The sequence below is a fragment of the Trifolium pratense genome, linkage group LG3, assembly GCF_020283565.1.
Source record: "Trifolium pratense cultivar HEN17-A07 linkage group LG3, ARS_RC_1.1, whole genome shotgun sequence".
Taxonomy (NCBI): Eukaryota; Viridiplantae; Streptophyta; class Magnoliopsida; order Fabales; family Fabaceae; genus Trifolium; species Trifolium pratense.
Window position 1 is genome coordinate 22,230,251 of NC_060061.1, and position 14,040 is coordinate 22,244,290.

The 14,040-nt window shown below is 34.3% G+C and overlaps 4 protein-coding genes across 8 annotated transcripts; 1 reads left to right on the top strand and 3 right to left on the bottom strand.

Annotated features, from left to right (window-relative positions):
* Window positions 1–1,123: 1,123 nt before the first annotated feature.
* On the top strand, window positions 1,124–3,329 carry LOC123914442 (2-methylene-furan-3-one reductase-like). The gene is made up of 4 exons (XM_045965603.1): window positions 1,124–1,480; window positions 1,906–2,229; window positions 2,450–2,609; window positions 2,883–3,329. The coding sequence occupies exons 1-4, from the start codon at window positions 1,268–1,270 to the stop codon at window positions 3,146–3,148; spliced, it is 963 nt and encodes a 320-aa protein (XP_045821559.1). The 5' UTR covers window positions 1,124–1,267; the 3' UTR covers window positions 3,149–3,329.
* A 332-nt stretch (window positions 3,330–3,661) lies between these two features.
* LOC123914441 (F-box protein At1g11270-like) lies at window positions 3,662–5,716 on the bottom strand. Of its 4 annotated transcripts, none has more exons than XM_045965600.1 (3): window positions 4,428–5,716; window positions 4,093–4,145; window positions 3,662–3,950 (listed from the first exon to the last, which is right to left on the bottom strand). In XM_045965600.1, exons 1-2 carry the CDS (start codon window positions 5,604–5,606, stop codon window positions 4,140–4,142), a joined length of 1,185 nt encoding a protein of 394 aa, XP_045821556.1. In that variant the 5' UTR covers window positions 5,607–5,716; the 3' UTR covers window positions 3,662–3,950; window positions 4,093–4,139. The 4 variants fall into 4 exon arrangements, with proteins under 4 accessions (XP_045821556.1, XP_045821555.1, XP_045821554.1 ...); XM_045965599.1 differs by having other exon boundaries at window positions 3,662–3,970; XM_045965598.1 differs by having other exon boundaries at window positions 3,662–4,145.
* Window positions 5,717–6,011: 295 nt separating this feature from the next.
* On the bottom strand, window positions 6,012–11,368 carry LOC123914439 (phosphatidylinositol/phosphatidylcholine transfer protein SFH8-like). 2 transcript variants are annotated; one of them, XM_045965596.1, is made up of 14 exons: window positions 11,102–11,368; window positions 10,746–11,010; window positions 10,448–10,547; window positions 10,087–10,353; window positions 9,923–10,000; window positions 9,709–9,810; window positions 9,559–9,608; window positions 9,177–9,276; window positions 8,968–9,066; window positions 8,732–8,845; window positions 8,341–8,479; window positions 7,268–7,671; window positions 6,462–6,536; window positions 6,012–6,358 (listed from the first exon to the last, which is right to left on the bottom strand). In XM_045965596.1, the coding sequence occupies exons 1-14, from the start codon at window positions 11,133–11,135 to the stop codon at window positions 6,341–6,343; spliced, it is 1,845 nt and encodes a 614-aa protein (XP_045821552.1). In that variant the 5' UTR covers window positions 11,136–11,368; the 3' UTR covers window positions 6,012–6,340. The 2 variants fall into 2 exon arrangements, with proteins under 2 accessions (XP_045821552.1, XP_045821553.1); XM_045965597.1 differs by having other exon boundaries at window positions 6,012–6,355; window positions 11,102–11,337.
* Window positions 11,369–12,620: 1,252 nt separating this feature from the next.
* LOC123914778 lies at window positions 12,621–13,774 on the bottom strand. The gene is made up of 3 exons (XM_045965951.1): window positions 13,275–13,774; window positions 12,866–13,037; window positions 12,621–12,653 (listed from the first exon to the last, which is right to left on the bottom strand). Exons 1-3 carry the CDS (start codon window positions 13,772–13,774, stop codon window positions 12,621–12,623), a joined length of 705 nt encoding a protein of 234 aa, XP_045821907.1.
* Window positions 13,775–14,040: the final 266 nt, after the last annotated feature.

Sequence of the window (14,040 nt, forward strand, 5' to 3'; positions counted from 1 at the left end):
TTTTCCATATAAGATATGATAGTACACTAAGTGTATGTTTGGTTTCAATTCTGGAGCATCCAGAATTGATTCTGGACGTTTAGAATTGATTCTGACTTGTTTGGTTTCTCAAAAGTAGAATTGATTCTGCCTCCAGAATTGATTCTACTTGAAGCTAGAAATCGTAGCTTCTGATTCTAGAATTGATTTTTACACTCAAATTTTTTGTTCAACTCACTTTTTCATGAATATATCCAAACATAAACCACTTCAGCTTAAAATCAATTTTGGCCAGAATCAATTTTATAGAATCAATTCTGCCAAAATCAATTCTCTCCGCCGCAGAACCAAACACACGCTAAAATTTAAGAGTCAATTAAAGTTATAGTCTTTTGTGGATCACCTATTATACAGTGTCCCACCATAGACATGCATGGCCCGAATTTCACACTTTATGTTGCGTCAATGAGTTGCTTGTTGTTGTAGAATGTAGACTACCCAATGAAAAATGAATGAATGAATGAGTTCGAAAACTATGTTAAATTGTTAAATCAAAAAATAAGATTATGTACTATGTGTAAGTGCGTGAAGCACGTGCAAAATAGAAGGCTTAATTAGTCTTTTGGTCCCTTAAAGATATTTTAAGTTTCACAATGGTCTCTTAAAGAAAAAAAGGTCCGGATTGGTCCCTTAAAGACACATTTGTTTCTCAATTGGTCCTTTCCGTCAATTTTTTACAAAAAACGTTAGTTTTAGTTGACTGGATTGTGGATGCCATTAAGTGTAAGTGGTCCACCAAAAACCTTATTAATTTTTAAAAGTTTAACCATTGGAATTTTTTGTTATATTTGGAGTTAAAATTTAACGGAAAGGACCAATATGACAAACATATATGTCTTTAAGGGACCAATCTGGACCTTTTTTTCTTTAAGGGACCAATCCGAGCCTTTTTTTTTCTTTAAGGGACCATTGTGAAACCTAAAATATCTTTAAGGGACCAAAAAAGTAATTAAGCCAAAATAGAATAAGTCAGAAGTCAAGTGGTTTGGTATCATACTTCAAGGACCCAAGCCAACACCACTAGTTCAACCCAACCCAAGTGGTAAAAGGGAATCAATATTATTAATCATTATTCCGAAATGAACATAAATTAGAATGATTCATGCATGTAACGTACAACTCCTATCTATAAAAATAGTAGCCAATTTATGCATCATCACACAAACAATCATCAATACAAAGTTCAACTTTCAAATTCAAAGTATCATATCATAGTGAAGTGATCATCATGGCAAACACACCTAGTATTCCATCTCATACAAAAGCTTGGGTTTATTCTCAATATGGTAACATAGAAGAAAATCTAAAGTTTGATACTAATGTACCTATACCACACCCTAAGGAAGATCAAGTTCTTATAAAGGTTGTGGCTGCTGCCCTTAATCCTGTTGATATTAAAAGGGCTCTTGGTCATTTCAAGGACATTGACTCTCCTTTGCCAGTAAGATTTTATACTTATATAGTTTCAATAATTTGTTTTAAAAACTGGGCCGAACTGACAGAATCACCTGGTTGAATTGGGAGCCAGTTAGTTCGCCAATTGATTTAATTCTGATTACATTGCAGTATGGTTCAATCCAATTTAACTGGAGTTGAACCATCATTTGTTCAATTGATTTTTTATTTATATTAATCTTCAAATCATTTTCAGTTTTTTATTATTTATTTGTCATATGATATGATTCAACCGTGATTGAACCAATTTAACCGGTTAAACCACTAGAAAATTTCACTAATTCGACTTCCGATTCAATTTTTAAAACATTGGTGTCAATAATATTAAATATCATTTTCACCTCAAGAATTATATCATATGTTAGATTACTTTGATTTTGATTCAATATTTTGTGTGGTGGTGTTGTGAAGACTGTACCAGGATATGATGTTTCTGGAGTGGTGGTTAGTGTGGGAGATCAAGTGAAGAAATTTAAGGTTGGAGATGAAGTTTATGGTGATATCAATGAGATCACTTTAGACCATCCAAAAATTGTTGGTTCTGTGGCAGAGTATACTGTTGCTGAAGAAAAAGTACTTGCTCACAAACCATCAAATTTCAGCTTTGTTCAAGCTGCTAGCCTCCCTTTAGCAATAATTACGGCTTATCAAGGACTTGAAAGAATTGAGTTTTCTTCCGGTAAATCTATACTTGTTCTTGGAGGTGCCGGCGGAGTTGGATCTCTTGTTATTCAGGTTTGAATTCTTCTTTCTAAATATGAATTAATTGAATGTAGTCAAAATGTGTTGGTGTCTTATCAAAGTCAGACATCAACACATATCAGACACCGAACACGAACTTTTGTATTAATCACTAGTTGAATTCTCTATATATTTCTCAGGCCACAATGTTTTGGGCACATATAATGCAGTATTTTATCCTCTAATGAACTGAAATTATTTTTTGTGACTATAGCTAGCCAAGCATGTTTTTGAGGCATCAAGAATTGCAGCTACTGCCAGTACTACAAAACTTGAATTTTTGAAGAAGTTGGGAGCAGATTTGGCAATTGATTATACTAAGGAGAATTATGAACAACTTTCAGAAAAATTTGATGTAGTGTATGATGCAGTAGGTAAGACATTTGTACTTAATTTGAATCTATATGTTTTGTCTATAGACTAAGTGATAAACATGCACCACATGAAAACTCACATATAATTGCGAAATTTTGAATTTAAACTCGAGTGAAGGTGTTCAACCTAGTAATATCGACATTACAAATTGAACTAGGTCTTACCGACAATATGAATCTATATATTATTATGCTTTATTGTATGTAAATTTTTCATGTATAAATACAATATAATTGAAAACTCATTGAATATTTTTTTTATTTGAAAAACAGGTGATAGTGAGAGGGCAGTGAAGGCTGTTAAAGAAGGGGGGAAAGTTGTGACAATACTGCCACCCGGAACACCGCCGGCTATCCCTTTCTTACTGACTTCAGATGGAGATGTGTTAGAGAAATTGAAACCTTACTTGGAGAGTGGAAAAGTGAAGCCAATATTGGACCCTAAGAGTCCTTTTCCATTTTCTGAGACTGTGGAAGCATATTCATATCTTAATACTAATAGAGCTGTTGGGAAAATAGTTATACATCCCATTCCATGAACTTGATTAATCAAGTTCCATGACTTTGGTATTGTACTATTTTGGCTACTTGAATTGAAAGTGTGTTTGTGTGATTATGTAGTAATAAATCTTTTCAGAGATATGTTTGTTCCACAAGCTATAAATAAAACATTGTATTATTATATATTTCTATCTGCATCCAAACTAATGATTATTAATACATAGAGCTTATAATATATATATGGTCTCTAACTTATTGACAAGATCAATTTTATCTTAACCAACACAAATTTAAAACCAAGTCTTCAAGAAAGTTTTCCTCTTCCAAAATAGGATCGATGACGAGGTTCTTATCAAGACATGACTGGAATCATTAAAAAAGGCATTGTACATGATAACAATGATTTTAAAATGAACTCGTATAGCAGCAAAACAGGCATGTCATAAAGGAATACTTCATAGCAGGCTCAATCGCATTCTTCATGATGAATTGGTGATATCATTTTAATTTTTAAAGATCCTATTTACTTTTAAAGATTTGAGCACAATTCATAGATTCAAACACAGCACATTTTAACAGATCCTATGTTTTTTACAGATTTGAGCACAAATTCACAATCATGAAAGAACATATTTGATTGATCGTCTCAGTATCAGTATCAAATATGTTCCAGAAACAAAACCATATAACGCGTATCCACCGTATATTTCCACAATCAGTATGTTCTTATTTCCTTTACATTCACCCTTTTACATTTTCCATAACCCTATACACACAGAAGAGCCAAGAAACATTCCTTCTGATCTGGGCCAAGACCCCAAAAATGCACTCGTGCTTGGACTATCTTCGTGAACAACAATCTAGAGCAGTTAGAACAAATCAGAAATAAATGACATGTAAATTAAAGTAATGGCGTCTTAGATTCAAATAACATTCTACCAACTTTACAGTATCACAACAAGATTATAAATCACTGTCTTACATATCTCTGCTCCCTCAATTCGGAACGCCAGGATGTCCCTACTTGGGTTACTGCTGGAGAAAACATAAAGCAAAAAGTTAAACATAGTGAATCCATATTGCTGGCAGAATGTAATAAAAGTTCTCAAATAGAGATTTGTTGCTCATTAGATAATGAAGTTCTTCACGTAGAAGTTATTTCTACATAAAACTAGAGGCCATTCAATAAGGGTAAAATGTCAATCATTTCATTGATACAGATAACAAATTAGTTTGCATATAGAAATAAAGTAAACAAGGTAATCTCCCAATAATTATTGTAATGGAGTAAAACAAGAAAAACAATTAAATACTTACTCCTTCAATTGAAAGAATGCCATCCTTGTATATTATTATCCACAGCATAGTATAAGGCTCTCGTTTGTAACCAAGCTCCCTAATCATTTGGGTACTTAAATCAAGCCAAACTAATTCTTCATCTTTTCTTATGAAGAATATTTCTCCTTTTGTCCCAACTATGATAGGACGCTCAACGCAAGGCAATGGTCCAGCAATAAAGAGTTTAGTCCATGATTCCTTCATACCAAATTCACTCAAAATTGATATGTGAAAAGTAGTCGTTTCTGTATGATATGAGATCAATGCAATGGACTCATTTAACACGGCCAAGTTTATCCACGATACTTTAACATCAAAACAATCATCTACATCTGAGGGTATTGGTGTTACGAAGAACTCCTCATTGCTCAAGTAAAATGATACCAAACACGGTTCAAAGTTATAATGTTCACACAACCAATGACACACTCCATCCATGTAGATTTGGGTGTCGCCATAACATTGCAATGTATACGGCATGTCAACATGAAGTTTCCTCCACGAGTTACTTCTTAGGCTATATATCTCCCATAAGTGATCAGAATCAAGGTCTTCCAACCAGTCTTCATCCCCAGGGTATGAATCTACGTAAATACCCACATACCGAATGACCTTATAGTCATTTATAAGACGGTCATAACCAAATCCTTGAACATGATATAAAAAAGAAACATCAGCCTCATCTGGGATAAACATTTTAAACGACTCAGCCACACTGTCTGGAAGAAGCTTGCGTGTTTGGGTAGCTGGTGTCCACAATACAATTTCGGAATAATGCACAGATCCATGGAGACAAAATGTGCCATTAATACTACGAGATCCAAAAATATAGTTTTCACATGGATTTGACCAATCTAATTTAACCTTATTATTCTCAAACCTCTCACCAGAGAAAGAATAGAAAAGTTGTTTACGGTTTTTAAAAACCCTTAGGATGAGAGACGCTGGGTCAGAATAAGATAATAAATTATCACGGAACATGTTCATGAAGTGATGATTTTCAAATAAGATAGACCATGATTTTTGAACACATTCAAATCGCTTCAAAGATTTAAGAGGCAACTTTGATAGAATTGAGTAAGAAATTTCATCAGGCATGTAGTTGCTCACCTTTTCCTGGATGCAAGTTTGGTCAGTCAGGTGGGTGTTTGGTTTCATTGACTCCTGAGGGTGGCATTTAGGAGTTCTGATCAATTCTATTTCCTAGTGTTCTATTTACTCGGTTCTTTTCTAGATGTTTGCCATGTGGCAATGAAAGTTTTTTTTTTTTTAAGGAACAAATTAAAGTTTTTAATTGCCAAGATTTAATCTTAAAAATCAGGTTTTTTTATTAAAAAAATAAAAAGTATGTTCCATGCCAAACATTAATGAGACTGTCCTTTGGTATATATACTTCTATAAAGAATAGATGATACTTACTACTCCATTCCAAAACTTTGGCATTAATATATTGTTTTTATCATTAATTATTGTATACATTGTCATAACTGTATAAAAGAATATAACTAAATGCATTACTATACACAGTCTCATAAAATAAACCATGTTAAATATTTTTTTATATCCTTATAAATATGTAGACTTTCATGTGTCTGTTACTTTGACAAGTGTTTAACTTGTATTTTCGAAACAAAATTTCTTTTTGTGGATTTCTTAAATAATGCTCTAAGGGCACTGTTAACATAAGCTTGTCTTTAAGTCAAGTATACATCAGATGGTTTGTTTTTAACCATTCAAACTATACACAAGTTTGAAACAGTTCTTCCTTAAGTTAACTCAAAATTTAAAATAAATTTTCAGAGTTTACATCACAGGGAAGGCCAACACACCACAGAAACAGTATGATTGAAAAACACCCTCCTCCAGAGTCTCTCTATAAGGATCAACAAAAGTCACCAGCAAAACTTCTTCTAATGAACATGCAGAAAAATAAAGGAATGGAAATATCAGAATTTTGAACAAGGAAAAAAGTCCATAAGGTTTTTAATTGTGTTTGAAATAAATGTACCATACCCGTAACTTAGCTTCCTCTTGACTATTGATGTAAGCAAACAGCTCTTCTTGCCTGATTAACGCTTCATAGAGAGCCTATTGCACAATCCAGAAAGTGTAAATGTAAGAGAATCACTCAGGTAATGAACCAATGAGAAGCTATGCACACATAAAGAATATAAGCACGACTGCAACAATCAATTTGAACAATTCACCATGAAGCGAATGGCTGATCAGAAATGAATATAACAATTTAAAATTTCTTGAACAGAATAAGCACTAGTTGAGTATCAGCATATGATCACAAATAAATACATTCATCTATTAACCAACACGTGAGTTGCACCGGCTTTGGTGCTGAAAATAGTGAAGCAAGCATAACATTTATTTTTTTTTTCTTTTTCTCTTCATTGATTTAATCTTTTAACTTTACTAACAAATATTGCACCTTGCACAAACAAAACAAAATCGCACCTTAGTTCTATGCTTTCTGAAATATTATCTTAACATTAACGGTAACATAAATCAGACATTTAAAAAAAATTATATATAGCATTGATTGATTTCAAATGTGTGCTTATACTCATAGAGCAGTTTGTTACTTGGTGCAAGGCATGTCTAAGCTTATAATTTTTTTAGTGTACAATGGAGGCAGTGAGGTTGAAACCTAAGACCTCATGCATCATACTATCCAAACCTCTCACCAAAAATTGAATACAAAATGAGAATAGCTAATGTAATAGATTTGCACATCGAATCGAAAGTGATTCATCATGATTGCAGTTTCTTATAAAATAATAACGGAGAGCAAAATTATAGCATCCTACCTTTTTAGCTGCAATTAGCTCTGCTTCCAAAGCATCCACACGGTAGACAGCAGCATTTAGTAATTCTGTTTTCTGTCTAGGCAACTCAGATGGCTTAGATTTTAGTGTGTTAACCTTCTCTTCAAGTTCACCTAACCTTTTCATGATGGATGAAAAGGCTTGTGTCTCTGTATATGCTGGAGTTGGTGAAGAAGAACAATAGTTTTCCTTGTTTGTTGTATCAAGAGTTAGCTCTAAAGTACTATGATAATTTTTAGAAGATACAACAGGAAGTTTCTTGGTCACACGATATGCAAGTAAACGGAGGAGAGTAAACATGGTTAAAAGGAAAACAGTCAGGGCAACCCAAATCCGAGCTCGAATACCTTCTGGTGATTTTATAGTATCAAAAAGGGGAGGTGTTCCTGTAACGGAAATATTTCCAGTGCAAATTCAATAATTAAAATAATGAAACCAAGCAAGGCAACAATTCTCTCAACAGCTTAAGTTTTTAGGAGAAGGTGGACTTGTTTATATTCCAAATAAGCTATGAGCTCAGACAGAAGCATTTTGTGCTTAAAGCATTGAAAAGCACAAAACTCATGTCAAGGATCAACTGTTCTAAGAACTTGAAATGGCTTGTTTTTAACAAGGAATTCGGTATAGCAAATATCTTGTTTTTTAAAATGGTAAAAATAAAACTCAAATTAAAAAAATAATAATCAAGTATCAGTCTATTAGACAAGGCAGTGGATTCATATTCATGGCAATAGTGAATGCTACACAATGTACTGGCAATAGAATGAGAATTAAAGACAAACAAGTTTATGTTTGATCCAACATTGATTAGTCATGAATTCATTATTTAATCAAACAGATTCTTCTATTATGACATGTCATAGTAGGCTGAATCTTGTGATAGTGACATTCATACATTTACACCCAGCAAATGTCCAAAGATTAGGAGCTCAAAATGTAATGCTTTCTATAGAGATTTAGGACAAACCAACAAACAGCACTCAAAATTTTGATACTTTTGGTTACTGAGCACTAGAAAGCGTGTATAACATAAATAATAAGTTAAAGTTGTTAACCTTTTGTACTAGGAGACCTCTGGAGTGATGCTTGTTTCTTCAAGACAGCATCAACAGCTTTGTCTACCATTGGAATGTATTCGTGATACCCAGCTAAGTTACCACTAACAGCATAGCTTGACTTTCCAACTACCTTTGCCTGAAAGAGAACACAGAATGTAAATAAATTTTTGGATAGACCTGAGCTCCTTCTCACGCATTAAATTAAATTTCGATAATCCTTGTGATACCTTTAAATATTGTACTGTTAAATATACGTTAAACTCACAGAATAATCGGTCCAGAATGATTTGATAAAATTGTGCATTAAATTATGAAGGGGAGGAATGTGCGAAAACCTACAATCAATCAATTAAACACCGAGTTAACAAAAGACAAGGTCAACACTTACTTCCTCACGAACAGGGGTCAACCTCAGGTGTGAGTAACTCTTCACCGTTTTTGGAGAAGCTATATCTTCAGCTTCAGACCCTGATTCAGCTGTGGATGTATCACTGCCTTTTACCTGCAAGAAAGAAGTGACAAAATCTATCAGGACATAAGATGAAAAGGACATTGAAGAGGCACGAGGATCGAAACAGGCTCCGCTCAATTCAAGCAAATAATGAAAATCAGACAATAATTTACCATTGGGCATCGTGGCTTGGCATATGCAATAACCTTTCCTTCACTGTTTAGAACTTTTACGACCTGCCTTGGCCGCCTTGCTTCCCCACTGAGAATGATCTGCAAAATGTCCGAACACATACAATTAACAGTTAGCATGTAACGAGTTTGATATAGTAGATCTCCAGATGAACAATTAGAAGGCAAGTAAGTACAGCACATAGCCTAACCTTCATAATTTCAGGGTTATTCCAGGGCCCTTTATCGGATCTGAGGCAACCTCCCTGATCTAAACATGTGCAGGTACCTCCCAAGAAATCTGGCAACTCGCTTTATCAAGTTAACAAAATATTAGGCCTTTTAAAGGATAATTAGAATTGGTATTTGATAGTGATGCTTTGAAATTACAATACACCACATTGAAATCAAAGAGAAAGTAATGTACTAAGGAATTACAATGATAGAAATAACGTCTCATAATGACTAAAAAAAACAGAATAAAGAAATAAAATAAAATCAAAGTGAACCAAATCTGATTTCCTTCTATTCATCCACAGACAAATTCTAAAACATACCGAGAAATAGAAATGTGTTAAGAAATTCATTATGTACCTGGCATTGATTACTTCAAGCAATTTGCTATGGTACTTGTTTCCAAGAACCTAAATAATGATTTGAAAAGAGACATCAAGCCAAATGACCAGCCTTAAACCATAAAAAAAATCACAAATGACAGCTAAAACATATAACATTTTTACATACATGAATCTTTGAAGTTGTTTTGGGATCCAGAAAAGATTTGATAGTGTTCCACAGCATCCTAAACCCAGGGCCAGCATTTATGATAAACATTTGGCAAAGAGTCTGTATTAACAAAAATCATTAATCATTGAGGCTTTAGTACATGTTCATCTTCAAAATTTCCTATAACTAAACCAGTAAAAGAAGAACAATGAACATGACCGAGATTGCTCACCTCAGGGTAATTTTCACCGTCAATCTTTTGTAATCGCAATATGAGTTCACGGGCAGATTTTGTAAAGTTCTTAAGGCCCTAAAGACACAACTATAACATAAATATTTTTGCATGTTACAGAAATTCACAAGCAATGCAATGAGGAACAATTCATGGCAACATACCACGCCTTGAACATCTAAGATCGCCGTGCTAGAATCTATATGCTTCTTGGAAGCAATTGTACAAGCCGGAAACTTTATCGCAAACAATTTCTCAAACTCCCGTACGTGATACTTCACATATCTATCCATAGTTGTAACTTGCATAAGTTTGTTTGTATCCACTTTTCCAAGCCTTTCAATGTAAACAGGCCTCCCCTCCTTATCAACACCATGATTACCTTGTGGATAATACTTTACAACTTCATCTAATTCATTAAACTCAAAATCCTAACGAAAACAAAACAATGGTAAGTAAGGAGTAAGGACATCTATTAATCAATTGATCATCGGAAATGTTAATCTCGCTGGTTACATAATTTACCTCCATAATGGTATCAGCACCAAATTCCTTCCTCCATTGTAGCATATCAGCCCACATATGCTTTGCTTTTTCAATATCAAACTTTCTTGCTTTAAGAAATCTGCAAAAATATATATAACAATTAAATTAAAACAATGCATCTATAATTAGTTCATGAAAGTCGATAATATGACATTAACATTAACGTCCGGTGAGCTTGGCTCAGATGGTAGGGATATCGCACTATAAGTGTAGGAGCCGAGGTTCGAACCCCAACTAAGGCACCTTAACATGATATGAATGAATGAATCTAAGGCACCTTAACATGATATGATAATCATCATGCTTTTGAGGAAGCAATTCATCGACGATTAACGATTGACGAAACTGATCAACAGCTTGAAGCTCTTCAACATCACGAATATCTTCAATTGAAACAGAACTAACTCTGACATCACTCTTTCTTGTTCTACCACTCTTTTTCTTAAGAGAATGTTTAATCTTAGAAGATGCATTGATAGCTTTGTTTTTCAAAGATCTTCTTTCTCTTTTCTCATCACTACTACCAGAAAAACCCTCAAAACCTACCAAAACAACAAGACATTGAAATAAAGATGAAGAAAATAACAAAATATAATGAGAGAAGAAATAGAAATAGAGAGAGAGGGAACTGACATGGAAGAGCGAAACGATCGGTGGAGGCGGACATTGTGAGGATGATGATGATGAATGTTGTGGAGAAATGGAAGAACCCTAGGAGGAAAGAAGGAGCGTGAGAAATGGCGCGTGTGGTGGAAAGGAATGAATAAAAAGAAGAGAATGTTGGGGTAATCACGAGAAAAGGATGGATGTTTTGATATTCCGACACTGATCTCTGTTAAGCTCTGCTATAACCTGTTACTACTCTTCACTTTTTACATCGTAACGTCTAATCGTTGCAATAAATTTGTAATTAATCTTCTTGTTATATGTAATGTACTCTTGGTATTAGCAGATCCGTGATTCAATTCGAAACTGATATAATTTCTCATTTTATGGAATTAAATTCCCAAGTATTTATTAGAAATTAAAGAGAAAGAAAATATAGAGATTATGGAAGTAAATATTCTCGCATTTATAATAGACAATACATTGAAGCATTCGGTTGGGTGTAGTCGAGTCTCGGGTCAACAATTTCGAAAAATTTGACATGAATGGTGCATACGAACGGGGGCGGGTCTCTAAAATTCTATCTCTCGTAACCGAAATGGACCGAACAACCATAAAGATGCAAAGTAATTTTTTTTCTTCTCTCCCTCTTTCAATTTCATATATTATTCACTTTGTTGTTTTTAATATGTTGATGAAGGAGGTGTGAAATATATTATAATATATTCCCGATGTAAATATATTGAACTATTTGAAAATTAGAAATTTTTAGATAATGGAGTTTTAAATGTAAATAAAGTTTCAATCTAACCCGTAATAATCGACTTGTTCTACTCGCCACCCGAATGACTCGACACCCGAACAAACAAAAGATGTATACAGTCAGAATTGGGTTCAAATTAAATTATTGCGGTTTTTATCGGTTTTATGATTTTCGCCCCATAGTCAACCAATGTAGTTATACTCTCTAGTCTTTATTTATTGAAAATTTAATGTATTTTGATAGAATACATGTATTAAATTTTCAATTAGTTTTTTTTTTTTTTGATAAATTGTATTAAATTTAGTAAAAAAAATGTATTAAATTTTCAATAAATTGTTTTTTACAAAAAATTTCAATAAATTTAAAAAGGAGAAATGAGGTAAAATTTTATTGGAATTTGTGTATTTAACCCTCTAAACATTAAATATTTTATATCATTAAATGATATACTACTATTTTTAGGTAGTTAACATGACCCAATTTAAAAAAGTAAATTTTATCTTATCTTGTATTACTCCCTCCGTCCCAAAATGAGTGAGTCATTTTTACTATATGCACTATTTACTTTGCAAATATTGGTTGATCACAGTTGGAGAGAATTGAACACACTTTCCTCGAACAAAAACCTGCCTGTATTCAGGACTTGCTGGATCATTACAGTTTGCAGCCACATTAATCAAAAATTCTTTGACAAGCCTGTCATAGCACTTGTCCAACCCAACCACAGTTTTCATTAATCCTGCATACTCAAGAGCTTCAACAACACTTGGACATTCAAGAATATCATCTTTCAAATTCCTTTCCAGGGCCAGCCTTCTATGATACACAAACTTCCATCTTGCAGACCCATTCTCCAGATGAAATGAGATATTATCCAAAGGAGCATAGGGAACAGTTTGAGGAACCTTCTTCCTTCCTATACTCTTCCTAGATGTGCTGCCAGATGCAGCAACATATGTCTCTGGCTCAAAATCAGAATCATTAGTTGGTGGAGCTTTCCTTTTCCTAGTTTCTGTTCTAGGTATTACCTTACTTACAGGTTTTGGAGGTCCATAAAGAGGCTTTTTACCAGTATCTTTTCCAGCCCTAGAAGGTTTGGGTGTTTGGGCAGGTGTGTTAGCAGTTTCTACCCCTTTTCCAGCCCTACTTCTAGTCCTTCTAGCCACACTAGCCTCAGAATTTGTAGGAGCAGCCTTATCACTAACAGTAGTTTCATTTTCATTAACAATTATAACCTCAGGAGTTTCATTCACAACTTTATCAGGAACAGTTTCTTTATCAGTAGCCTTAGGTGGGGGACTCTCATCAGACTCAGAATAGTCAACAATATTTTCCTGTGCCAAAGATGTGGTAACATCTGGCACAACATTTGGCGCAGCGCCATGTGTTGCAACATTTGGCGCAACATGAGTCTCAGGAGTAGTTTTCTTGAGAGACTCAGCAGCAACAGCCTCATTGGTCTCAGTGGAAGCACCAATATTAGTATCAACAACAGTAGGGGGGTTAGGAGCAGTTTTCCCCAATTTTTCAGACACAGCAGGGTCCTTTAAACCTAGGGTTTCAGCAAGATTTGGATCTTTAAGACCTAAATTAACAGAAGTCTTACCAGATGCGTCGACATTAACCTCTGCAGCTTTTACGATAGGAGTAGCAACACCACTCGATGGAAGTGGATCAACATGCAGTTCAGACCTTGTAAAACTTCTCCTTGATTCAGATTTTGATTTCTTGCTCTTACGCTTTGAAGCTTTAATTGAAGCGGAGGGAGATGAAGGATTTGTACTTGTTTGGGATGTTTTATCCTTCTTTGCAACTGATTTTCTCCTCATCGTTGGACTTGTGGCAGGTATTGTGTTGAGAGGAATAGCATTTATAGCCACTTGTGGTGAGGGAACATCTTCATTCTTCGTTGGTGAGGATTTTCCAGAATCAGACATGATTATTGAGTAAGATTTTCTGAGAAATGTAAGGATTAGAGAAATGTTGATGCGGAAGATGGACAGTTTTTGAACGTGAGAGAGAGAATGAAAGAGTAATGATTGTGGTTGATGGAGGTTGTGGGAAGTTGAATGAAAACTTCCTTGATTAGCGTGTAACTTTAAGTGATGAGAGGTAGTTACACGCATTACATACTGTAACTGCTATTTGTCTTCAAAAAGGCAAATTCCAAGTTTGCCTCTTAAATTTTCAAATTGGCTTGCGT